Consider the following 26137-nt stretch of genomic DNA (forward strand, 5'->3'; position numbering starts at 1 on the left):
GTCACAGGGAGGAGTGTGGTATTCAGAGTGTTACAGGGAGGAGTGTGGTATTCAGTGTTACAGTGAGGAGTGTGGTATTCAGAGTGTTACAGTGAGGAGTGTGGTATTCAGAGTGTTACAGTGAGGAGTGTGGTTTTCAGTGTTACCGTGAGGAGTGTGGTATTCAGAGTGTTACAGTGAGGAGTGTGGTATTCAGAGTGTTATAGTGAGGAGTGTGGTATTCAGAGTGTTACAGTGAGGAGTGTAGTTTTCAGAGTGTTACAGTGAGGAGTGTGGTATTCAGAGTGTTGCAGTGAGGAGTGTGGTTTTCAGTGTTACAGTGAGGAGTGTGGTATTCAATGTGTTACAGGGAGGAGTGCAGTATTCAGTGAGGAGTGTGGTATTCAGAGTGTTACAGTGAGGAGTGTGGTATTGAGAGTGTTACAGTGAGGAGTGTGGTATTGAGAGTGTTACAGTGAGGAGTGTGGTATTCAGAGTGTTACAGTGAGGAGTGTGGTATTCAGAGTGTTACAGTGAGGAGTGTGGTATTCAGAGTGTTACAGTGAGGAGTGTGGTATTCTGTGTATCAGTGAGGAGTGTGGTATTCAGAGTGTTACAGTGAGGAGTGTGGTATTCTGTGTTACAGTGAGGTGTGTGGTTTTAAGAGTGTTACAGTGAGGAGTGTGGTATTCAGAGTGCGACAGTGAGGAGTGTGGTATTCAGAGTGTTACAGTGAGGAGTGTGGTATTCTGTGTTCCAGTGAGGAGTGTGGTATTCAGAGTGTTACAGTGAGGAGTGTGGTATTCAGAGTGTTACAGTGAGGAGTGTGGTATTCAGAGTGCTACAGTGAGGAGTGTGGTATTCAGAGTGTTACAGTGAGGAGTGTGGTATTCAGAGTGTTACAGTGAGGAGTGTGGTATTCAGTGTTACAGTGAGGAGTGTGGTATTCAGAGTGTTACAGTGAGGAGTGTGGTATTCAGAGTGTTACAGTGAGGAGTGTGGTATTCAGTGTGTTACAGGGAGGAGTGCAGTATTCAGTGAGGAGTGTGGTATTCAGAGTGTTACAGTGAGGAGTGTGGTATTCAGAGTGTTGCAGTGAGGAGTGTGGTATTCAGAGTGTTACAGTGAGGAGTGTGGTTTTCAGTGTTACAGTGAAGAGTGCAGTATTCAGTGAGGAGTGTGGTATTCAGAGTGTTACAGTGAGGAGTGTGGTATTCAGAGTGTTACAGTGAGGGGCGTGGTATTCAGTGTGTTACAGTGAGGAGTGTGGTATTCAGAGTGTTACAGTGAGGAGTGTGGTATTCAGAGTGTTACAGTGAGGAGTGTGGTATTCAGAGTGTCACAGGGAGGAGTGTGGTATTCAGAGTGTTACAGGGAGGAGTGTGGTATTCAGTGTTACAGTGAGGAGTGTGGTATTCAGAGTGTTACAGTGAGGAGTGTGGTATTCAGAGTGTTACAGTGAGGAGTGTGGTATTCAGAGTGTTACAGTGAGGAGTGTGGTTTTCAGTGTTACAGTGAGGAGTGTGGTATTCAGAGTGTTACAGTGAGGAGTGTGGTATTCAGAGTGTTATAGTGAGGAGTGTGGTATTCAGAGTGTTACAGTGAGGAGTGTAGTTTTCAGAGTGTTACAGTGAGGAGTGTGGTATTCAGAGTGTTACAGTGAGGAGTGTGGTTTTCAGTGTTACAGTGAGGAGTGTGGTATTCAATGTGTTACAGGGAGGAGTGCAGTATTCAGTGAGGAGTGTGGTATTCAGAGTGTTACAGTGAGGAGTGTGGTATTCAGTGTTACAGTGAGGAGTGTGGTATTCAGTGTGTTACAGGGAGGAGTGCAGTATTCAGTGAGGAGTGTGGTATTCAGAGTGTTACAGTGAGGAGTGTGGTATTCAAAGTGTTACAGTGAGGAGTGTGGTATTCAGTATTACAGTGAGGGGCGTGGTATTCAGTGTGTTACAGTGAGGAGTGTGGTATTCAGAGTGTTACAGTGAGGAGTGTGGTATTCAGAGTGTTACAGGGAGGAGTGTGGTATTCAGAGTGTTACAGGGAGGAGTGTGGTATTCTGTGTTACAGTGAGGAGTGTGGTATTCAGTGTGTTACAGGGAGGAGTGCAGTATTCAGTGAGGAGTGTGGTATTCAGAGTGTGACAGTGAGGAGTGTGGTATTCTGTGTTACAGTGAGGAGTGTGGTATTGAGAGTGTTACAGTGAGGAGTGTGGTATTCAGAGTGTTACAGTGAGGAGTGTGGTATTGAGAGTGTTACAGTGAGGAGTGTGGTTTTGAGAGTGTTACAGTGAGGAGTGTGGTATTCAGAGTGTTACAGTGAGGAGTGTGGTATTCAGAGTGTTGCAGTGAGGAGTGTGGTATTCTGTGTTACAGTGAGGTGTGTGGTTTTCAGAGTGTTACAGTGAGGAGTGTGGTATTCAGAGTGCTACAGTGAGGAGTGTGGTATTCAGAGTGTTACAGTGAGGAGTGTGGTATTCTGTGTTACAGTGAGGTGTGTGGTTTTCAGAGTGTTACAGTGAGGAGTGTGGTATTCAGAGTGCTACAGTGAGGAGTGTGGTATTCAGAGTGTTACAGTGAGGAGTGTGGTATTCTGTGTTCCAGTGAGGAGTGTGGTATTCAGAGTGTTACAGTGAGGAGTGTGGTCTTCAGAGTGTTACAGTGAGGAGTGTGGTATTCAGAGTGCTACAGTGAGGAGTGTGGTATTCAGAGTGTTACAGTGAGGAGTGTGGTATTCAGAGTGTTACAGTGAGGAGTGTGGTATTCAGTGTGTTACAGGGAGGAGTGCAGTATTCAGTGAGGAGTGTGGTATTCAGAGTGTTACAGTGAGGAGTGTGGTATTCAGAGTGTTGCAGTGAGGAGTGTGGTATTCAGAGTGTTACAGTGAGGAGTGTGGTTTTCAGTGTTACAGTGAAGAGTGCAGTATTCAGTGAGGAGTGTGGTATTCAGAGTGTTACAGTGAGGAGTGTGGTATTCAGTATTACAGTGAGGGGCGTGGTATTCAGTGTGTTACAGTGAGGAGTGTGGTATTCAGAGTGTTACAGTGAGGAGTGTGGTATTCAGAGTGTTACAGTGAGGAGTGTGGTATTCAGAGTGTCACAGGGAGGAGTGTGGTATTCAGAGTGTTACAGGGAGGAGTGTGGTATTCTGTGTTACAGTGAGGAGTGTGGTATTCAGAGTGTTACAGTGAGGAGTGTGGTATTCAGTGTTACAGTGAGGAGTGTGGTATTCAGAGTGTTACAGTGAGGAGTGTGGTATTCAGAGTGTTACAGGGAGGAGTGTGGTATTCTGTGTTACAGTGAGGAGTGTGGTATTCAGAGTGTTACAGTGAGGAGTGTGGTATTCAGTGTTACAGTGAGGAGTGTGGTATTCAGTGTGTTACAGGGAGGAGTGCAGTATTCAGTGAGGAGTGTGGTATTCAGAGTGTTACAGTGAGGAGTGTGGTATTCAGAGTGTGACAGTGAGGAGTGTGGTATTCAGTGTTACAGTGAGGAGTGTGGTATTCAGAGTGTTACAGTGAGGAGTGTGGTATTCAGAGTTTGACAGTGAGGAGTGTGGTATTCAGTATTACAGTGAGGGGCGTGGTATTCAGAGTGTTACAGTGAGGAGTGTGGTATTCAGAGTGTTACAGTGAGGAGTGTGGTATTCAGAGTGTTACAGTGAGGAGTGTGGTATTCAGAGTGTTACAGTGAGGAGTGAGGTATTCTGTGTTACAGTGAGGAGTGTGGTATTCAGTGTGTCACAGTGAGGAGTGTGGTATTGAGAGTGTTACAGTGAGGAGTGTGGTATTCAGAGTGTTACAGTGAGGAGTGTGGTATTGAGAGTGTTACAGTGAGGAGTGTGGTATTCAGAGTGTTACAGGGAGGAGTGTGGTATTCAGAGTGTTACAGTGGGGAGTGTGGTATTCAGAGTGTTAAAGTGAGGAGTGTGGTATTCTGTGTTTCAGTGAGGAGTGTGGTATTGAGAGTGTTACAGTGAGGAGTGTGGTATTGAGAGTGTTACAGTGAGGAGTGTGGTATTCTGTGTTTCAGTGAGGAGTGTGGTATTCAGAGTGTTACAGTGAGGAGTGTGGTATTCTGTGTTACAGTGAGGTGTGTGGTTTTCAGAGTGTTACAGTGAGGAGTGTGGTATTCAGAGTGCTACAGTGAGGAGTGTGGTATTCAGAGTGTTACAGTGAGGAGTGTGGTATTCTGTGTTACAGTGAGGTGTGTGGTTTTAAGAGTGTTACAGTGAGGAGTGTGGTATTCAGAGTGCGACAGTGAGGAGTGTGGTATTCAGAGTGTTACAGTGAGGAGTGTGGTATTCTGTGTTCCAGTGAGGAGTGTGGTATTCAGAGTGTTACAGTGAGGAGTGTGGAATTCAGAGTGTTACAGTGAGGAGTGTGGTATTCAGAGTGCTACAGTGAGGAGTGTGGTATTCAGAGTGTTACAGTGAGGAGTGTGGTATTCAGAGTGTTACAGTGAGGAGTGTGGTATTCAGTGTTACAGTGAGGAGTGTGGTATTCAGAGTGTTACAGTGAGGAGTGTGGTATTCAGAGTGTTACAGTGAGGAGTGTGGTATTCAGTGTGTTACAGGGAGGAGTGCAGTATTCAGTGAGGAGTGTGGTATTCAGAGTGTTACAGTGAGGAGTGTGGTATTCAGAGTGTTGCAGTGAGGAGTGTGGTATTCAGAGTGTTACAGTGAGGAGTGTGGTTTTCAGTGTTACAGTGAAGAGTGCAGTATTCAGTGAGGAGTGTGGTATTCAGAGTGTTACAGTGAGGAGTGTGGTATTCAGAGTGTTACAGTGAGGGGCGTGGTATTCAGTGTGTTACAGTGAGGAGTGTGGTATTCAGAGTGTTACAGTGAGGAGTGTGGTATTCAGAGTGTTACAGTGAGGAGTGTGGTATTCAGAGTGTCACAGGGAGGAGTGTGGTATTCAGAGTGTTACAGGGAGGAGTGTGGTATTCAGTGTTACAGTGAGGAGTGTGGTATTCAGAGTGTTACAGTGAGGAGTGTGGTATTCAGAGTGTTACAGTGAGGAGTGTGGTATTCAGAGTGTTACAGTGAGGAGTGTGGTTTTCAGTGTTACCGTGAGGAGTGTGGTATTCAGAGTGTTACAGTGAGGAGTGTGGTATTCAGAGTGTTATAGTGAGGAGTGTGGTATTCAGAGTGTTACAGTGAGGAGTGTAGTTTTCAGAGTGTTACAGTGAGGAGTGTGGTATTCAGAGTGTTACAGTGAGGAGTGTGGTTTTCAGTGTTACAGTGAGGAGTGTGGTATTCAATGTGTTACAGGGAGGAGTGCAGTATTCAGTGAGGAGTGTGGTATTCAGAGTGTTACAGTGAGGAGTGTGGTATTCAGTGTTACAGTGAGGAGTGTGGTATTCAGTGTGTTACAGGGAGGAGTGCAGTATTCAGTGAGGAGTGTGGTATTCAGAGTGTTACAGTGAGGAGTGTGGTATTCAGAGTGTTACAGTGAGGAGTGTGGTATTCAGTATTACAGTGAGGGGCGTGGTATTCAGTGTGTTACAGTGAGGAGTGTGGTATTCAGAGTGTTACAGTGAGGAGTGTGGTATTCAGAGTGTTACAGGGAGGAGTGTGGTATTCAGAGTGTTACAGGGAGGAGTGTGGTATTCTGTGTTACAGTGAGGAGTGTGGTATTCAGTGTGTTACAGGGAGGAGTGCAGTATTCAGTGAGGAGTGTGGTATTCAGAGTGTGACAGTGAGGAGTGTGGTATTCTGTGTTACAGTGAGGAGTGTGGTATTGAGAGTGTTACAGTGAGGAGTGTGGTATTCAGAGTGTTACAGTGAGGAGTGTGGTATTGAGAGTGTTACAGTGAGGAGTGTGGTTTTGAGAGTGTTACAGTGAGGAGTGTGGTATTCAGAGTGTTACAGTGAGGAGTGTGGTATTCAGAGTGTTGCAGTGAGGAGTGTGGTATTCTGTGTTACAGTGAGGTGTGTGGTTTTCAGAGTGTTACAGTGAGGAGTGTGGTATTCAGAGTGCTACAGTGAGGAGTGTGGTATTCAGAGTGTTACAGTGAGGAGTGTGGTATTCTGTGTTACAGTGAGGTGTGTGGTTTTCAGAGTGTTACAGTGAGGAGTGTGGTATTCAGAGTGCTACAGTGAGGAGTGTGGTATTCAGAGTGTTACAGTGAGGAGTGTGGTATTCTGTGTTCCAGTGAGGAGTGTGGTATTCAGAGTGTTACAGTGAGGAGTGTGGTCTTCAGAGTGTTACAGTGAGGAGTGTGGTATTCAGAGTGCTACAGTGAGGAGTGTGGTATTCAGAGTGTTACAGTGAGGAGTGTGGTATTCAGAGTGTTACAGTGAGGAGTGTGGTATTCAGTGTTACAGTGAGGAGTGTGGTATTCAGTGTGTTACAGGGAGGAGTGCAGTATTCAGTGAGGAGTGTGGTATTCAGAGTGTTACAGTGAGGAGTGTGGTATTCAGAGTGTTGCAGTGAGGAGTGTGGTATTCAGAGTGTTACAGTGAGGAGTGTAGTTTTCAGTGTTACAGTGAAGAGTGCAGTATTCAGTGAGGAGTGTGGTATTCAGAGTGTTACAGTGAGGAGTGTGGTATTCAGTATTACAGTGAGGGGCGTGGTATTCAGTGTGTTACAGTGAGGAGTGTGGTATTCAGAGTGTTACAGTGAGGAGTGTGGTATTCAGAGTGTGACAGTGAGGAGTGTGGTATTCAGAGTGTCACAGGGAGGAGTGTGGTATTCAGAGTGTTACAGGGAGGAGTGTGGTATTCTGTGTTACAGTGAGGAGTGTGGTATTCAGAGTGTTACAGTGAGGAGTGTGGTATTCAGTGTTACAGTGAGGAGTGTGGTATTCAGAGTGTTACAGTGAGGAGTGTGGTATTCAGAGTGTTACAGTGAGGAGTGTGGTATTCAGAGTGTTACAGTGAGGAGTGTGGTATTCAGAGTGTTACAGTGAGGAGTGTGGTATTTAGAGTGTTACAGTGAGGAGTGTGGTATTCAGAGTGTTACAGTGAGGAGTGTGGTTTTCAGTGTTACAGTGAGGAGTGTGGTATTCAGTGTGTTACAGGGAGGAGTGCAGTATTCAGTGAGGAGTGTGGTATTCAGAGTGTTACAGTGAGGAGTGTGGTATTCAGTGTTACAGTGAGGAGTGTGGTATTCAGTGTGTTACAGGGAGGAGTGCAGTATTCAGTGAGGAGTGTGGTATTCAGAGTGTTACAGTGAGGAGTGTGGTATTCAGAGTGTTACAGTGAGGAGTGTGGTATTCAGTATTACAGTGAGGGGCGTGGTATTCAGTGTGTTACAGTGAGGAGTGTGGTATTCAGAGTGTTACAGTGAGGAGTGTGGTATTCAGAGTGTTACAGTGAGGAGTGTGGTATTCAGAGTGTCACAGGGAGGAGTGTGGTATTCAGAGTGTTACAGGGAGGAGTGTGGTATTCAGAGTGTTGCAGTGAGGAGTGTGGTATTCAGTGTTGCAGTGAGGAGTGTGGTATTCAGAGTGTTACAGTGAGGAGTGTGGTATTCAGAGTGTTACAGTGAGGAGTGTGGTTTTCAGTGTTACAGTGAGGAGTGTGGTATTCAGAGTGTTACAGTGAGGAGTGTGGTATTCAGAGTGTTACAGTGAGGAGTGTGGTATTCAGAGTGTTACAGTGAGGAGTGTGGTATTCAGAGTGTTACAGTGAGGAGTGTGGTATTCAGAGTGTTACAGTGAGGAGTGTGGTATTCAGAGTGTTACAGTGAGGAGTGTGGTATTCAGAGTGTTACAGTGAGGAGTGTGGTTTTCAGTGTTACAGTGAGGAGTGTGGTATTCAGTGTGTTACAGGGAGGAGTGCAGTATTCAGTGAGGAGTGTGGTATTCAGAATGTTACAGTGAGGAGTGTGGTATTCAGTATTACAGTGAGGGGCGTGGTATTCAGTGTGTTACAGTGAGGAGTGTGGTATTCAGAGTGTGACAGTGAGGAGTGTGGTATTCTGTGTTACAGTGAGGAGTGTGGTATTCAGAGTGTTACAGTGAGGAGTGTGGTTTTCAGTGTTACAGTGAGGAGTGCAGTATTCAGTGAGGAGTGTGGTATTCAGAGTGTTACAGTGAGGAGTGTGGTATTGAGAGTGTTACAGTGAGGAGTGTGGTATTCAGTGAGGAGTGTGGTATTCAGAGTGTTACAGTGAGGAGTGTGGTATTCAGTGTGTTACAGTGAGGAGTGTGGTATTCAGAGTGTTACAGTGAGGAGTGTGGTGTTGAGAGTGTTACAGTGAGGAGTGTGGTATTCTGTGTTACAGTGAGGTGTGTGGTTTTCAGAGTGTTACAGTGAGGAGTGTGGTATTCAGAGTGCTACAGTGAGGAGTGTGGTATTCAGAGTGTTACAGTGAGGAGTGTGGTATTCTGTGTTACAGTGAGGTGTGTGGTTTTCAGAGTGTTACAGTGAGGAGTGTGGTATTCAGAGTGCTACAGTGAGGAGTGTGGTTTTCTGTGTTCCAGTGAGGAGTGTGGTATTCAGAGTGTTACAGTGAGGAGTGTGGTATTCAGAGTGTTACAGTGAGGAGTGTGGTATTCAGAGTGTTACAGTGAGGAGTGTGGTATTCAGTGTTACAGTGAGGAGTGTGGTATTCAGAGTGTTACAGTGAGGAGTGTGGTATTCAGAGTGTTACAGTGAGGAGTGTGGTATTCAGAGTGTTACAGTGAGGAGTGTGGTATTCAGAGTGTTACAGTGAGGAGTGTGGTATTCAGAGTGTCACAGGGAGGAGTGCGGTATTCAGAGTGTTACAGGGAGCAGTGTGGTATTCTTTGTTACAGTGAGGAGTGTGGTATTCAGAGTGTTACAGTGAGGAGTGTGGTATTCAGTGTTACAGTGAGGAGTGTGGTATTCAGAGTGTTACAGTGAGGAGTGTGGTATTCAGAGTGTTACAGTGAGGAGTGTGGTATTCAGAGTGTTACAGTGAGGAGTGTGGTTTTCAGTGTTACAGTGAGGAGTGTGGTATTCAGAGTGTTACAGTGAGGAGTGTGGTATTCAGAATGTTACAGTGAGGAGTGTGGTATTCAGAGTGTTACAGTGAGGAGTGTGGTATTCAGAGTGTTACAGTGAGGAGTGTGGTATTCAGAGTGTTACAGTGAGGAGTGTGGTATTCAGAGTGTTACAGTGAGGAGTGTGGTATTCAGAGTGTTACAGTGAGGAGTGTGGTTTTCAGTGTTACAGTGAGGAGTGTGGTATTCAGTGTGTTACAGGGAGGAGTGCAGTATTCAGTGAGGAGTGTGGTATTCAGAGTGTTACAGTGAGGAGTGTGGAATTCAGTGTTACAGTGAGGAGTGTGGTATTCAGTGTGTTACAGGGAGGAGTGCAGTATTCAGTGAGGAGTGTGGTATTCAGAGTGTTACAGTGAGGAGTGTGGTATTCAGTATTACAGTGAGGGGCGTGGTATTCAGTGTGTTACAGTGAGGAGTGTGGTATTCAGAGTGTTACAGTGAGGAGTGTGGTATTCAGAGTGTTACAGTGAGGAGTGTGGTATTCAGAGTGTCACAGGGAGGAGTGTGGTATTCAGAGTGTTACAGGGAGGAGTGTGGTATTCAGAGTGTTGCAGTGAGGAGTGTGGTATTCAGTGTTGCAGTGAGGAGTGTGGTATTCAGAGTGTTACAGTGAGGAGTGTGGTATTCAGAGTGTTACAGTGAGGAGTGTGGTATTCAGAGTGTTACAGTGAGGAGTGTGGTTTTCAGTGTTACAGTGAGGAGTGTGGTATTCAGAGTGTTACAGTGAGGAGTGTGGTATTCAGAGTGTTACAGTGAGGAGTGTGGTATTCAGAGTGTTACAGTGAGGAGTGTGGTATTCAGAGTGTTACAGTGAGGAGTGTGGTATTCAGAGTGTTACAGTGAGGAGTGTGGTATTCAGAGTGTTACAGTGAGGAGTGTGGTTTTCAGTGTTACAGTGAGGAGTGTGGTATTCAGTGTGTTACAGGGAGGAGTGCAGTATTCAGTGAGGAGTGTGGTATTCAGAGTGTTACAGTGAGGAGTGTGGTATTCAGTATTACAGTGAGGGGCGTGGTATTCAGTGTGTTACAGTGAGGAGTGTGGTATTCATAGTGTGACAGTGAGGAGTGTGGTATTCTGTGTTACAGTGAGGAGTGTGGTATTCAGAGTGTTACAGTGAGGAGTGTGGTTTTCAGTGTTACAGTGAGGAGTGCAGTATTCAGTGAGGAGTGTGGTATTCAGAGTGTTACAGTGAGGAGTGTGGTATTGAGAGTGTTACAGTGAGGAGTGTGGTATTCAGTGAGGAGTGTGGTATTCAGAGTGTTACAGTGAGGAGTGTGGTATTCAGAGTGTTACAGTGAGGAGTGTGGTATTCAGAGTGTTACAGTGAGGAGTGTGGTGTTGAGAGTGTTACAGTGAGGAGTGTGGTATTCTGTGTTACAGTGAGGTGTGTGGTTTTCAGAGTGTTACAGTGAGGAGTGTGGTAATCAGAGTGCTACAGTGAGGAGTGTGGTATTCTGTGTTCCAGTGAGGAGTGTGGTATTCAGAGTGTTACAGTGAGGAGTGTGGTATTCAGAGTGTTACAGTGAGGAGTGTGGTATTCAGAGTGTTACAGTGAGGAGTGTGGTATTCAGAGTGCTACAGTGAGGAGTGTGGTATTCAGAGTGTTACAGTGAGGAGTGTGGTATTCAGAGTGTTACAGTGAGGAGTGTGGTATTCAGTGTTACAGTGAGGAATGTGGTATTCAGAGTGTTACAGTGAGGAGTGTGGTATTCAGAGTGTTACAGGGAGGAGTGTGGTATTCAGTGTGTTACAGGGAGGAGTGCAGTATTCAGTGAGGAGTGTGGTATTCAGAGTGTTACAGTGAGGAGTGTGGTATTCAGAGTGTTGCAGTGAGGAGTGTGGTATTCAGAGTGTTACAGTGAGGAGTGCGGTTTTCAGTGTTACAGTGAAGAGTGCAGTATTCAGTGAGGAGTGTGGTATTCAGAGTGTTACAGTGAGGAGTGTGGTATTCAGTATTACAGTGAGGGGCGTGGTATTCAGTGTGTTACAGTGAGGAGTGTGGTATTCAGAGTGTCACAGGGAGGAGTGTGGTATTCAGAGTGTTACAGTGAGGAGTGTGGTATTCAGAGTGTTACAGTGAGGAGTGTGGTATTCAGAGTGTCACAGGGAGGAGTGTGGTATTCAGAGTGTTACAGTGAGGAGTGTGGTATTCAGAGTGTTACAGGGAGGAGTGTGGTATTCAGTGTTACAGTGAGGAGTGTGGTATTCAGAGTGTTACAGTGAGGAGTGTGGTATTCAGAGTGTTACAGTGAGGAGTGTGGTATTCAGAGTGTTGCAGTGAGGAGTGTGGTATTCAGAGTGTTACAGGGAGGAGTGTGGTATTCAGTGTTACAGTGAGGAGTGTGGTATTCAGAGTGTTACAGTGAGGAGTGTGGTATTCAGAGGCTACAGTGAGGAGTGTGGTATTCAGAGTGTTACAGTGAGGAGTGTGGTATTCAGAGTGTTGCAGTGAGGAGTGTGGTTTTCAGAGTGTTACAGTGAGGAGTGTGGTATTCAGAGGCTACAGTGAGGAGTGTGGTATTCAGAGTGTTCCAGTGAGGAGTGTGGTATTCAGAGTGTTACAGTGAGGAGTGTGGTATTCAGAGTGTTACAGTGAGGAGTGTGGTATTCAGAGTGTTACAGTGAGGAGTGTGGTTTTCAGTGTTACAGTGAGGAGTGTGGTATTCAGAGCGTTACAGTGAGGAGTGTGGTATTCAGAGTGTTACAGTGAGGAGTGTGGTATTCAGAGTGTTACAGTGAGGAGTGTGGTATTCAGAGTGTTACAGTGAGGATTGTGGTATTCAGAGTGTTGCAGTGAGGAGTGTGGTATTCAGAGTGTTACAGTGAGGAGTGTGGTATTCAGAGTGTTACAGTGAGGAGTGTGGTATTCAGAGTGTTACAGTGAGGAGTGTGGTTTTCAGTGTTACAGTGAGGAGTGTGGTATTCAGTGTGTTACAGGGAGGAGTGCAGTATTCAGTGAGGAGTGTGGTATTCAGAGTGTTACAGTGAGGAGTGTGGTATTCAGAGTGTTACAGTGAGGAGTGTGGTATTTAGTATTACAGTGAGGGGCGTGGTATTCAGTGTGTTACAGTGAGGAGTGTGGTATTCAGAGTGTTACAGTGAGGAGTGTGGTATTCAGAGTGTTACAGTGAGGAGTGTGGTATTCAGAGTGTCACAGGGAGGAGTGTGGTATTCAGAGTGTTACAGGGAGGAGTGTGGTATTCTGTGTTACAGTGAGGTATTCTGTGTTACAGTGAGGAGTGTGGTATTCAGAGTGTTACAGTGAGGAGTGTGGTATTCAGTGTTACAGTGAGGAGTGTGGTATTCAGAGTGTTACAGTGAGGAGTGTGGTATTCAGAGTGTTACAGTGAGGAGTGTGGTATTCAGAGTGTTACAGTGAGGAGTGTGGTATTCAGAGTGTTACAGTGAGGAGTGTGGTATTCAGAGTGTTACAGTGAGGAGTGTGGTATTCAGAGTGTTACAGTGAGGAGTGTGGTATTCAGAGTGCTACAGTGAGGAGTGTGGTATTCAGAGTGTTACAGTGAGGAGTGTGGTATTCTGTGTTACAGTGAGGTGTGTGGTTTTCAGAGTGTTACAGTGAGGAGTGTGGTATTCAGAGTGCTACAGTGAGGAGTGTGGTATTCTGTGTTCCAGTGAGGAGTGTGGTATTCAGAGTGTTACAGTGAGGAGTGTGGTATTCAGAGTGTTACAGTGAGGAGTGTGGTATTCAGAGTGTTACAGTGAGGAGTGTGGTATTCAGAGTGCTACAGTGAGGAGTGTGGTATTCAGAGTGTTACAGTGAGGAGTGTGGTATTCAGAGTGTTACAGTGAGGAGTGTGGTATTCAGTGTTACAGTGAGGAGTGTGGTATTCAGAGTGTTACAGTGAGGAGTGTGGTATTCAGAGTGTTACAGTGAGGAGTGTGGTATTCAGTGTGTTACAGGGAGGAGTGCAGTATTCAGTGAGGAGTGTGGTATTCAGAGTGTTACAGTGAGGAGTGTGGTATTCAGAGTGTTGCAGTGAGGAGTGTGGTATTCAGAGTGTTACAGTGAGGAGTGTGGTTTTCAGTGTTACAGTGAAGAGTGCAGTATTCAGTGAGGAGTGTGGTATTCAGAGTGTTACAGTGAGGAGTGTGGTATTCAGTATTACAGTGAGGGGCGTGGTATTCAGTATTACAGTGAGGGGCGTGGTATTCAGTGTGTTACAGTGAGGAGTGTGGTATTCAGAGTGTCACAGGGAGGAGTGTGGTATTCAGAGTGTTACAGTGAGGAGTGTGGTATTCAGAGTGTTACAGTGAGGAGTGTGGTATTCAGAGTGTCACAGGGAGGAGTGTGGTATTCAGAGTGTTACAGTGAGGAGTGTGGTATTCAGAGTGTTACAGGGAGGAGTGTGGTATTCAGTGTTACAGTGAGGAGTGTGGTATTCAGAGTGTTACAGTGAGGAGTGTGGTATTCAGAGTGTTACAGTGAGGAGTGTGGTATTCAGAGTGTTACAGTGAGGAGTGTGGTATTCAGAGTGTTACAGGGAGGAGTGTGGTATTCAGTGTTACAGTGAGGAGTGTGGTATTCAGAGTGTTACAATGAGGAGTGTGGTATTCAGAGGCTACAGTGAGGAGTGTGGTATTCAGAGTGTTACAGTGAGGAGTGTGGTATTCAGAGTGTTGCAGTGAGGAGTGTGGTTTTCAGAGTGTTACAGTGAGGAGTGTGGTATTCAGAGGCTACAGTGAGGAGTGTGGTATTCAGAGTGTTCCAGTGAGGAGTGTGGTATTCAGAGTGTTACAGTGAGGAGTGTGGTATTCAGAGTGTTACAGTGAGGAGTGTGGTATTCAGAGTGTTACAGTGAGGAGTGTGGTTTTCAGTGTTACAGTGAGGAGTGTGGTATTCAGAGTGTTACAGTGAGGAGTGTGGTATTCAGAGTGTTACAGTGAGGAGTGTGGTATTCAGAGTGTTACAGTGAGGAGTGTGGTATTCAGAGTGTTGCAGTGAGGAGTGTGGTATTCAGAGTGTTACAGTGAGGAGTGTGGTATTCAGAGTGTTACAGTGAGGAGTGTGGTATTCAGAGTGTTACAGTGAGGAGTGTGGTTTTCAGTGTTACAGTGAGGAGTGTGGTATTCAGTGTGTTACAGGGAGGAGTGCAGTATTCAGTGAGGAGTGTGGTATTCAGAGTGTTACAGTGAGGAATGTGGTATTCAGTGTTACAGTGAGGAGTGTGGTATTCAGTGTGTTACAGGGAGGAGTGCAGTATTCAGTGAGGAGTGTGGTATTCAGAGTGTTACAGTGAGGAGTGTGGTATTCAGAGTGTTACAGTGAGGAGTGTGGTATTCAGAGTGTTACAGTGAGGAGTGTGGTATTCAGAGTGTTACAGTGAGGAGTGTGGTATTCAGAGTGTTACAGTGAGGAGTGTGGTATTCAGTGTTACAGTGAGGAGTGTGGTATTCAGAGTGTTACAGTGAGGAGTGTGGTATTCAGAGTGTTACAGTGAGGAGTGTGGTATTCAGAGTGTTACAGTGAGGAGTGTGGTATTCAGAGTGTTACAGTGAGGAGTGTGGTATTCAGAGTGTTACAGTGAGGAGTGTGGTATTCAGAGTGTTACAGTGAGGAGTGTGGTATTCAGAGTGTTACAGTGAGGAGTGTGGTTTTCAGTGTTACAGTGAGGAGTGTGGTATTCAGTGTGTTACAGGGAGGAGTGCAGTATTCAGTGAGGAGTGTGGTATTCAGAGTGTTACAGTGAGGAGTGTGGTATTCAGTATTACAGTGAGGGGCGTGGTATTCAGTGTGTTACAGTGAGGAGTGTGGTATTCAGAGTGTGACAGTGAGGAGTGTGGTATTCTGTGTTACAGTGAGGAGTGTGGTATTCAGAGTGTTACAGTGAGGAGTGTGGTTTTCAGTGTTACAGTGAGGAGTGCAGTATTCAGTGAGGAGTGTGGTATTCAGAGTGTTACAGTGAGGAGTGTGGTATTGAGAGTGTTACAGTGAGGAGTGTGGTATTCAGAGTGTTACAGTGAGGAGTGTGGTGTTGAGAGTGTTACAGTGAGGAGTGTGGTATTCAGAGTGTTACAGTGAGGAGTGTGGTATTCAGTGTTACAGTGAGGAGTGTGGTATTCAGAGTGTTACAGTGAGGAGTGTGGTATTCAGAGTGTTACAGTGAGGAGTGTGGTATTCAGAGTGTTACAGTGAGGAGTGTGGTATTCAGAGTGTCACAGTGAGGAGTGTGGTATTCAGAGTGCCACAGTGAGGAGTGTGGTATTCAGAGTGTTACAGTGAGGAGTGTGGTATTCAGAGTGTTACAGTGAGGAGTGTGGTATTCAGAGTGTCACAGTGAGGAGTGTGGTATTCAGAGTGCTACAGTGAGGAGTGTGGTATTCAGAGTGTTACAGTGAGGAGTGTGGTATTCAGAGTGTTACAGTGAGGAGTGTGGTATTCAGAGTGTTACAGTGAGGAGTGTGGTATTCAGTGTGTTACAGGGAGGAGTGCAGTATTCAGTGAGGAGTGTGGTATTCAGAGTGTTACAGTGAGGAGTGTGGTTTTCAGTGTTACAGTGAAGAGTGCAGTATTCAGTGAGGAGTGTGGTATTCAGAGTGTTGCAGTGAGGAGTGTGGTATTCAGTATTACAGTGAGGGGCGTGGTATTCAGTGTGTTACAGTGAGGAGTGTGGTATTCAGAGTGTCACAGGGAGGAGTGTGGTATTCAGAGTGTTACAGTGAGGAGTGTGGTATTCAGAGTGTTACAGTGAGGAGTGTGGTATTCAGAGTGTCACAGGGAGGAGTGTGGTATTCAGAGTGTTACAGAGAGGAGTGTGGTATTCAGAGTGTTACAGGGAGGAGTGTGGTATTCAGTGTTACAGTGAGGAGTGTGGTATTCAGAGTGTTACAGTGAGGAGTGTGGTATTCAGAGTGTTACAGTGAGGAGTGTGGTATTCAGAGTGTTACAGGGAGGAGTGTGGTATTCAGTGTTACAGTGAGGAGTGTGGTATTCAGAGTGTTACAGTGAGGAGTGTGGTATTCAGAGGCTACAGTGAGGAGTGTGGTATTCAGAGTGTTACAGTGAGGAGTGTGGTATTCAGAGGCTACAGTGAGGAGTGTGGTATTCAGAGTGTTACAGTGAGGAGTGTGGTATTCAGAGTGTTACAGTGAGGAGTGTGGTTTTCAGAGTGTTACAGTGAGGAGTGTGGTATTCAGAGGCTACAGTGAGGAGTGTGGTATTCAGAGTGTTACAGTGAGGAGTGTGGTATTCAGAGTGTTACAGTGAGGAGTGTGGTATTCAGAGTGTTACAGTGAGGAGTGTGGTATTCAGAGTGTTACAGTGAGGAGTGTGGTTTTCAGTGTTACAGTGAGGAGTGTGGTATTCAGAGTGTTACAGTGAGGAGTGTGGTATTCAGAGTGTTACAGTGAGGAGTGTGGTATTCAGAGTGTTACAGTGAGGAGTGTGGTATTCAGAGTGTTACAGTGAGGAGTGTGGTATTCAGAGTGTTACAGTGAGGAGTGTGGTATTCAGAGTGTTACAGTGAGGAGTGTGGTATTCAGAGTGTTACAGTGAGGAGTGTGGTATTCAGTGTTACAGTGAGGAGTGTGGTATTCAGTGTGTTACAGGGAGGAGTGCAGTATTCAGTGAGGAGTGTGGTATTAAGAGTGTTACAGTGAGGAGTGTGGTATTCAGAGTGTTACAGTGAGGAGTGTGGTATTCAGTATTACAGTGAGGGGCGTGGTATTCAGTGTGTTACAGTGAGGAGTGTGGTATTCAGAGTGTTACAGTGAGGAGTGTGGTATTCAGAGTGTTACAGTGAGGAGTGTGGTATTCAGAGTGTTACAGGGAGGAGTGTGGTATTCAGAGTGTTACAGGGAGGAGTGTGGTATTCTGTGTTACAGTGAGGAGTGTGGTATTCAGAGTGTTATAGTGAGGAGTGTGGTATTCAGAGTGTTACAGGGAGGAGTGTGGTATTCAGAGTGTTACAGGGAGGAGTGTGGTATTCTGTGTTACAGTGAGGAGTGTGGTATTCAGAGTGTTACAGTGAGGAGTGTGGTATTCAGTGTTACAGTGACGAGTGTGGTATTCAGAGTGTTACAGTGAGGAGTGTGGTATTCAGAGTGTTACAGTGAGGAGTGTGGTATTCAGAGTGTTACAGTGAGGAGTGTGGTATTCAGAGTGTTACAGTGAGGAGTGTGGTTTTCAGTGTTACAGTGAGGAGTGTGGTATTCAGTGTGTTACAGGGAGGAGTGTGGTATTCAGTATTACAGTGAGGGGCGTGGTATTCAGTGTGTTACAGTGAGGAGTGTGGTATTCAGAGTGTTACAGTGAGGAGTGTGGTATTCAGAGTGTTACAGTGAGGAGTGTGGTATTCAGAGTGTTACAGTGAGGAGTGTGGTATTCAGAGTGTTACAGTGAGGAGTGTGGTATTCAGAGTGTTACAGTGAGGAGTGTGGTTTTCAGTGTTACAGTGAGGAGTGTGGTATTCAGTGTGTTACAGGGAGGAGTGCAGTATTCAGTGAGGAGTGTGGTATTCAGAGTGTTACAGTGAGGAGTGTGGTATTCAGTATTACAGTGAGGGGCGTGGTATTCAGTGTGTTGCAGTGAGGAGTGTGGTATTCAGAGTGTGACAGTGAGGAGTGTGGTTTTCAGTGTTACAGTGAGGAGTGCAGTATTCAGTGAGGAGTGTGGTATTCAGAGTGTTACAGTGAGGAGTGTGGTATTGAGAGTGTTACAGTGAGGAGTGTGGTATTCAGAGTGTTACAGTGAGGAGTGTGGTATTCAGAGTGTTACAGTGAGGAGTGTGGTATTCAGAGTGTTACAGTGAGGAGTGTGGTATTCAGTGTTACAGTGAGGTGTGTGGTATTCAGAGTGTTACAGTGAGGAGTGTGGTATTCAGAGTGTTACAGTGAGGAGTGTGGTATTCAGATTGTTACAGTGAGGAGTGTGGTATTCAGAGTGTCACAGTGAGGAGTGTGGTATTCAGAGTGCTACAGTGAGGAGTGTGGTATTCAGAGTGTTACAGTGAGGAGTGTGGTATTCAGAGTGTTACAGTGAGGAGTGTGGTATTCAGAGTGTTACAGTGAGGAGTGTGGTATTCAGAGTGTTACAGGGAGGAGTGCAGTATTCAGTGAGGAGTGTGGTATTCAGAGTGTTACAGTGAGGAGTGTGGTATTCAGAGTGTTGCAGTGAGGAGTGTGGTATTCAGAGTGTTACAGTGAGGAGTGTGGTTTTCAGTGTTACAGTGAGGAGTGCAGTATTCAGTGAGGAGTGTGGTATTCAGAGTGTTACAGTGAGGAGTGTGGTATTCAGTATTACAGTGAGGGGCGTGGTATTCAGTGTGTTACAGTGAGGAGTGTGGTATTCAGAGTGTCACAGGGAGGAGTGTGGTATTCAGAGTGTTACAGGGAGGAGTGTGGTATTCAGAGTGTTACAGTGAGGAGTGTGGTATTCAGAGTGTCACAGGGAGGAGTGTGGTATTCAGAGTGTTACAGGGAGGAGTGTGGTATTCAGAGTGTTACAGTGAGGAGTGTGGTATTCAGAGTGTTACAGTGAGGAGTGTGGTATTCAGAGTGTTACAGTGAGGAGTGTGGTATTCAGAGTGTTGCAGTGAGGAGTGTGGTATTCAGAGTGTTACAGTGAGGAGTGTGGTATTCAGAGTGTTGCAGTGAGGAGTGTGGTGTTCAGAGTGTTACAGTGAGGAGTGTGGTATTCAGAGTGTTACAGTGAGGAGTGTGGTATTCAGAGTGTTGCAGTGAGGAGTGTGGTATTCAGAGTGTTACAGTGAGGAGTGTGGTATTCAGTGTTACAGTGAGGAGTGTGGTATTCAGAGTGTTACAGTGAGGAGTGTGGTTTTCAGTGTTACAGTGAGGAGTGTGGTATTCAGTGTGTTACAGGGAGGAGTGTGGTATTCAGTATTGCAGTGAGGGGCGTGGTATTCAGTGTGTTACAGTGAGGAGTGTGGTATTCAGAGTGTTACAGTGAGGAGTGTGGTATTCAGAGTGTTACAGTGAGGAGTGTGGTATTCAGAGTGTTACAGTGAGGAGTGTGGTATTCAGAGTGTTACAGTGAGGAGTGTGGTATTCAGAGTGTTACAGTGAGGAGTGTGGTTTTCAGTGTTACAGTGAGGAGTGTGGTATTCAGTGTGTTACAGGGAGGAGTGCAGTATTCAGTGAGGAGTGTGGTATTCAGAGTGTTACAGTGAGGAGTGTGGTATTCAGTATTACAGTGAGGGGCGTGGTATTCAGTGTGTTACAGTGAGGAGTGTGGTATTCAGAGTGTGACAGTGAGGAGTGTGGTATTCTGTGTTACAGTGAGGAGTGTGGTATTCAGAGTGTTACAGTGAGGAGTGTGGTTTTCAGTGTTACAGTGAGGAGTGCAGTATTCAGTGAGGAGTGTGGTATTCAGAGTGTTACAGTGAGGAGTGTGGTATTGAGAGTGTTACAGTGAGGAGTGTGGTATTCAGAGTGTTACAGTGAGGAGTGTGGTATTCAGAGTGTTACAGTGAGGAGTGTGGTATTCAGAGTGTTACAGTGAGGAGTGTGGTATTCAGAGTGTTACAGTGAGGAGTGTGGTATTCAGAGTGTTACAGTGAGGAGTGTGGTATTCAGAGTGTTACAGTGAGGAGTGTGGTATTCAGAGTGTCACAGTGAGGAGTGTGGTATTCAGAGTGTTACAGTGAGGAGTGTGGTATTCAGAGTGTTACAGTGAGGAGTGTGGTATTCAGAGTGTTACAGTGAGGAGTGTGGTTTTCAGTGTTACAGTGAGGAGTGCAATATTCAGTGAGGAGTGTGGTATTCAGAGTGTTACAGTGAGGAGTGTGGTATTCAGTATTACAGTGAGGGGCGTGGTATTCAGTGTGTTACAGTGAGGAGTGTGGTATTCAGAGTGTCACAGGGAGGAGTGTGGTATTCAGAGTGTTACAGTGAGGAGTGCAGTATTCAGTGAGGAGTGTGGTATTCAGAGTGTTACAGTGAGGAGTGTGGTATTGAGAGTGTTACAGTGAGGAGTGTGGTATTCAGAGTGTTACAGTGAGGAGTGTGGTATTCAGAGTGTTACAGTGAGGAGTGTGGTATTCAGAGTGTTACAGTGAGGAGTGTGGTATTCAGAGTGTTACAGTGAGGAGTGTGGTATTCAGAGTGTTACAGTGAGGAGTGTGGTATTCAGAGTGTTACAGGGAGGAGTGCAGTATTCAGTGAGGAGTGTGGTATTCAGAGTGTTACAGTGAGGAGTGTGGTATTCAGAGTGTTGCAGTGAGGAGTGTGGTATTCAGAGTGTTACAGTGAGGAGTGTGGTTTTCAGTGTTACAGTGAGGAGTGCAATATTCAGTGAGGAGTGTGGTATTCAGAGTGTTACAGTGAGGAGTGTGGTATTCAGTATTACAGTGAGGGGCGTGGTATTCAGTGTGTTACAGTGAGGAGTGTGGTATTCAGAGTGTCACAGGGAGGAGTGTGGTATTCAGAGTGTTACAGGGAGGAGTGTGGTATTCAGAGTGTTACAGTGAGGAGTGTGGTATTCAGAGTGTCACAGGGAGGAGTGTGGTATTCAGAGTGTTACAGTGAGGAGTGTGGTATTCAGAGTGTTGCAGTGAGGAGTGTGGTATTCAGAGTGTTACAGTGAGGAGTGTGGTATTCAGAGTGTTACAGTGAGGAGTGTGGTATTCAGAGTGTTACAGTGAGGAGTGTGGTATTCAGAGTGTTACAGTGAGGAGTGTGGTATTCAGAGTGTTACAGTGAGGAGTGTGGTATTCAGTATTACAGTGAGGGGCGTGGTATTCAGAGTGTTACAGTGAGGAGTGTGGTATTCAGAGTGTTACAGTGAGGAGTGTGGTATTCAGAGTGTTACAGGGAGGAGTGTGGTATTCAGTATTACAGTGAGGGGCGTGGTATTCAGAGTGTTACAGTGAGGAGTGTGGTATTCAGAGTGTTACAGGGAGGAGTGTGGTATTCAGAGTGTTGCAGTGATACATTTTTTAAAATTCCCAGGTGCTGGAAGACATCACCCTGATGTGTGATTGTCTGTACCCGAACCCCTTACTGGGATTTTATCACCTTGTGCTGTGTGATTGTCTGTACCCGAACCCCTTACTGGGATTTTATCACCTTGTGCTGTGTGATTGTCTGTACCCGAACCCCTTACTGGGATTTTATCACCCTGTGCTGTGTGATTGTCTGTACCCGAACCCCTTCCTGGGATTTTATCACCTTGTGCTGTGTGATTGTCTGTACCCGAACCCCTTACTGGGATTTTATCACCTTGTGCTGTGTGAGCAACACCTCTCAGATAAATACTTCCCGTTTATTCACATTACATTGGAGCTTTTCTTTTTACGATATTTTGTGTAAATTTTTGCGCTCACCATGGTGAGGGATTTTCGTGGTGTAAATGGAACTCTCTCCATTTCACGCTCCCAATGTCAGCATCAAACAATCCCAGGGAAGGTACAGCACGGGTTAGATACAGAGTAAAGCTCCCTCTACACTGTCCCATCAAACACTCCCAGGACAGGTACAGCACGGGTTAGATACAGAGTAAAGTTCCCTCTACACTGTCCCATCAAACACTCCCAGGACAGGTACAGCACGGGTTAGATACAGAGTAAAGTTCCCTCTACACTGTCCCATCAAACAATCCCAGGGCAGGTACACCACGGGTTAGATACAGAGTAAAGCTCCCTCTACACTGTCCCATCAAACACTCCCAGGGCAGGTGCAGCACGGGTTAGATACAGAGTAAAGCTCCCTCTACTTTGCTCCAACTTCAGAAGACAGCCCTCTACTGCACGGGTTTGATATTTTCCATTTCCTTCGTCAGTCATCCTGGTGGTCTTTTACAATGAGATTTCCTGTTACATGCTGAACAAGTACAGCATCGGGTGATGGGCTCACATCCAAGCAGTGTTGGATTACAGCTCAATGTGTTTTGGACAGTCCCAGTTCACTTGGAATTGCACCGAGAGTGCCCAGACTAGTCTCACATAGTGTGGTCTGGATTTGAATCTGAATATGACAGCCCAATTTCTAACCCACTGTGGCAACTTCTCTTCCTACGTTTCTTTGACTTTAATTGATTGATGTTTATTGGGCAGATTAGCCCAATTCTCAGCCGATCAGAGTAAAGGATTCTGAACACCTGTAACCTAACACTAAACACAAAGTGGGGCGGTGGGAGGGGCAAGGCAAATGAAGGGATGACGCCTGCAGCAACGTGAAACAACCAATCATAAAATACTCAACACGAGTCAGATTATCCAAAAGCAGAGAGTCTAGGAGCAATCTAGATTTTAAGCAGGTGACCAACATGATGTTTTTAATCTATTAGCATGACTTTTTTTTAAAAATCTGCCTTTTAAGTTTCCTGGTGTCACACACCATTCATCCAATGAGGTTCACTAATTGGTGTGGAGAAATTCTCATCCTTGTTTTCAAATCCCCCCATGGCCTCGCCCCTCCCTATCTCTGTAACCTCCTCCAGCCCTATAACCCTCCGAGATCGCTGCGCTCCTCCAATTCTGGCCTCTTGTGCATCTCCGATTTTCTTCACCCCACCATTGGCGGCCGTGCCTTCAGCTGCCTCGGCCCTAAGCTCTGGAATTCCCTCCCTAAACCTCTCCGCCTCTCTCTCCTCCTTTAAGACGCTCCTTAAAACCTACCTCTTTGACCAATCTTGTCCTAATATCTCTTTATGTGGCTCGGTGTCAAATTTTTTGATGTTTTTGGTGTTTGATAACACTCCTGTGAAGCACTTTAGGACGTTTTATGATGTTAAAGGCGCTTTATAAATGCAAGTGGTTGTTAAATAATCCAAGTAACTCACCCGTTGGCCTCTCATTCCCTCTGGACGGGCAACTAGAACCCTACCCCCACCCCCCAGCAATACCACCGAAATTGGTAACTTTCCAAGTGGGGTATTCTTAATACGTACATCTGTCCCAGTAATCTACAGCAAGTGTTACTACACAAACACATGGCATTCACTATCAAGGCTGCCATTAATGTTTTAAAATCTTGAATGTGTTTTATTTTAAAATTTGATCTCAGCATATGGACATTTATTTTTTTTTGTTCATGGGATGTGGGCGTCGCTGGCGAGGCCGGCATTTATTGCCCATCCCTAATTGCCCTTGAGAAGGTGGTGATGAGCCGCCTTCTTGAACCGCTGCAGTCCGTGTGGTGAAGGTTCTCCCACAGTGCTGTTAGGAAGGGAGTTCCAGGATTTTGATCCAGCGACGATGAAGGAACGGCGATATATTTCCAAGTCGGGATGGTGTGTGACTTGGAGGGGAACGTGCAGGTGGTGTTGTTCCCATGTGCCGGCTGCCCTTGTGGTAGAGGTCGTGGGTTTGGGAGGTGCTGTCGAAGAAGCCTTGGCGAGTTGCTGCAGTGCATCCTGTGGATGGTACACACTGCAGCCACTATGCGCCAGTGGTGGAGGGAGTGATTGTTTAGGGTGGTGGATGGGGTGCCAATCAAGCGGGCTGCTTTGTCCTGGATGGTGTCGAGCTTCTTGAGTGTTGTTGCGGCTACACTCATCCAGGCAAGTGGAGAGTATTCCATCACACTCCTGACTTGTGCCTTGTTGATGGTGGAAAGGTTTTGGGGAGTCAGGAGGTGAGTCACTCACCGCAGAATACCCAGCCTCTGACCTGCTCTTGTAGCCACAGTATTTATGTGGCTGGTCCAGTTAAGTTTCTGGTCAATGGTGACCCCCAGGATGTTGATGGTGGGGGATTCGGCGATGGTAAGGCCGTTGAATGTCAAGGGGAGGTGGTTAGATTCTCTCTTCTTGGAGATGGTCATTGGCACTTGTCTGGCGCAAATGTTACTTGCCACTTATCAGCCCAAGCCTAGATGTTGTCCAGGTCTTGCTGCATGCATATTGTCCTTTCCTTGTTGCCCTGACAACTGAGTGGCTTAAGAGTTAACCACATAGTGTGGATCTGGAGTCACATGTTGGCCAGGCCAAGTAGGGGTGGCAAATTCCTTTCCCTAAACAACATTTGGGAACCAGTTGGGTTTTTACAACAATCTGGCAGGTTTTATAGTCATTTTCTGCTGCCATCCCACAAATTACCAGGTTAATGATTTCAATTTCACAACTTACCATGGTGGGATTTGAACTCCTGATCTCTGGGTTACCAGTAAAGTCCCAGGACTACACTACCATACCCCATAGACAGCCCTAAAAGCTGAGTTCCTGATTCCAGCTACAGCAGTCATCAAAGGTCACACATCCAACAGCTTGTGCATGGAGGCCCAAGAGTAGGTCACCAACCAGAACTTTAAGCCACAGACAGAAAGAGTTTGCATTTATATAGCACCTTTCACGTCCTCAGGATGTCCCAAAGCGCTTTACAGCCAATGAATTACTTTTGTCGGCAAACACAACAGCCAATTTGCGCACAAGGTCCCACAAACAGCAATGACATAAATGACTAGGTGGCCTGTTTTAATGATGTTGGTTGAGGGATAAATGTTGGCCAGGATACCAGGAGAACTCACCTGCTCTTGTTCCAATTGTGCCATGGGCTATTCCGCACCCACCTGAACAGGCAGACCGGGCCATGGTTTAATGTCTCATCCAAAAGGGAGCACCTCCGACAGTGCAGCACTCCCTCAGTACTGCACTGAAGTAGCAACCGAGAATATGTCCTCGCCTCTAGAGTGGGGGTTGAACCCACAACCTTCTGACTCAGAGGTGAGAGTGCTACCACTGAGTCTAGCTGATAAAAAGAGAGTCTTACTGCCAATCAGTTATGCTTCATGTACCTCATAAGCCATTTCTTTCAGTTTGTACATAGTCTGTGGAAGGAGTGGGCTGATTGGCCTTTTCTTGTTCCATACTTACAGAAATCAGTCAATCAAAATTGAGACCTCGATAGATTTTTTATTAGATAAGGGTATCAAGGGGTATGGATCAAAGACAGGTAAATGGAGTTGAGGTACAGATCAACCATAATCTAACTGAAAGGTGGAACAGGCTGGAGGGGCTGAATGGTCTCCTGCTCTTCCTATGTACCGAACGTGTAGCACTGTCTGTTACTACACTGCTCACTCAATTTCCTTCTTTAAATGAGCCTGTGGCCATCATGTTGATACCTTCATATACCTGCTTAAAATATGGCAGTCAACACAAGTTCTTTTCTCAGAGCTTTGGATAATTGATCTCGCCAACACCAAAAGAGAGTGTGATCATGCACATCATTTTTACCCATCTCATAGAACTGCTGTGTGTTGCCAGATGGTTCCAGCTCTGCAGCTAGCTGTGCGGGGTCTTGGGCGAAGGTGTTCACCGGTACTCCACTCTGACTTCCTGTTAGTGTGGAGCAGCACAAAATGAGGCTACGAGAAACAAAACTTTAGGACTGAAAAACCAAGGGACAAATAATAATAAAAATTTCATGTTATATTCTCCCCTCCACACCACACTACACACTAAAAGGCTGGGAAAGTATCCACGGTCATGTTTACGCCAATCCCATTCCACAACCAGCAAGATAAATGAGGCTAACTCTCCATTCTGGTCTTCCCTCTTTGTTCAGAAGTGATGCAGAACTATCTCAGCACCTCTCCCAAACAAACTGACTTGAATTGGGAACGTCAACCTGTGGGCACTATGGATGAGAACTTATGTTGCACCATTCCCAGCAAAAGAACATCGGTATAGTAACATGATGTGCCAAAGTGCAGGGCAAAGAGCTTTCATTGTGGCATCCTCCTAAAGTTCCTCTCAACAATACCCTCCTGGTTTGTTCAATTAATTATTAATTATTTGGTATAATTGCCAAATTAATTATACCAAACTTCTAGTGGTGAGAAACTCCTTTAGATGACTCACCAACTCACAAATAACCTGCTCACTGATGCTCAGTTTGGGTTCCGCCAGGACCACTCGGCTCCAGACCTCATTACAGCCTTGGTCCAAACAAGGACAAAAGAGCTGAATTCCAGAGGTGAGGTGAGAGCGACTGCCCTTGACATCAAGGCAGCATCTGACCGAGTGTGGCACCAAAGAGCCCTCGTAAAATTGAAGTAGAACCATAGAAAAGATACAGCATAGAAGGGGGCCATTCGGCCCATCGTGTCCGCGCCGGCTCGAAGAACAATCAGGTGCCCATTCTAATCCCACCTTCCAGCACCCGGTCCGTAGCCCTGCAGCTTACAGTACTTTAGGTGCAGGTCCAGGTACTTTTTAAAAGAGTTGAGGGTCCCTGCCTCTACCACCAATTCAGGCAGCGAATTCCATGCACC

General features: G+C 46.0%; 1 protein-coding gene across 2 annotated transcripts in view; it reads right to left on the reverse strand.

The window, feature by feature from the left end:
- Positions 1–24765: 24765 nt before the first annotated feature.
- LOC137310662 (islet cell autoantigen 1-like) overlaps positions 24766–26137 on the reverse strand; it is an 89556-nt gene continuing 88184 nt past the window's right edge. The window contains exon 11 of one of the 2 annotated variants that reach the window (XM_067978364.1): positions 24766–25199. In XM_067978364.1, coding sequence (XP_067834465.1) covers positions 25000–25199 — 200 coding nt within the window. In that variant the 3' untranslated portion in view covers positions 24766–24999. Of the gene's footprint in view, positions 25229–26137 lie in introns of both variants that reach the window. The other variant, XM_067978365.1, reaches the window with a different exon arrangement.

Source organism: Heptranchias perlo, unplaced genomic scaffold, assembly GCF_035084215.1.
Source record: "Heptranchias perlo isolate sHepPer1 unplaced genomic scaffold, sHepPer1.hap1 HAP1_SCAFFOLD_268, whole genome shotgun sequence".
In the NCBI taxonomy this organism is placed as follows: Eukaryota; Metazoa; Chordata; class Chondrichthyes; order Hexanchiformes; family Hexanchidae; genus Heptranchias; species Heptranchias perlo.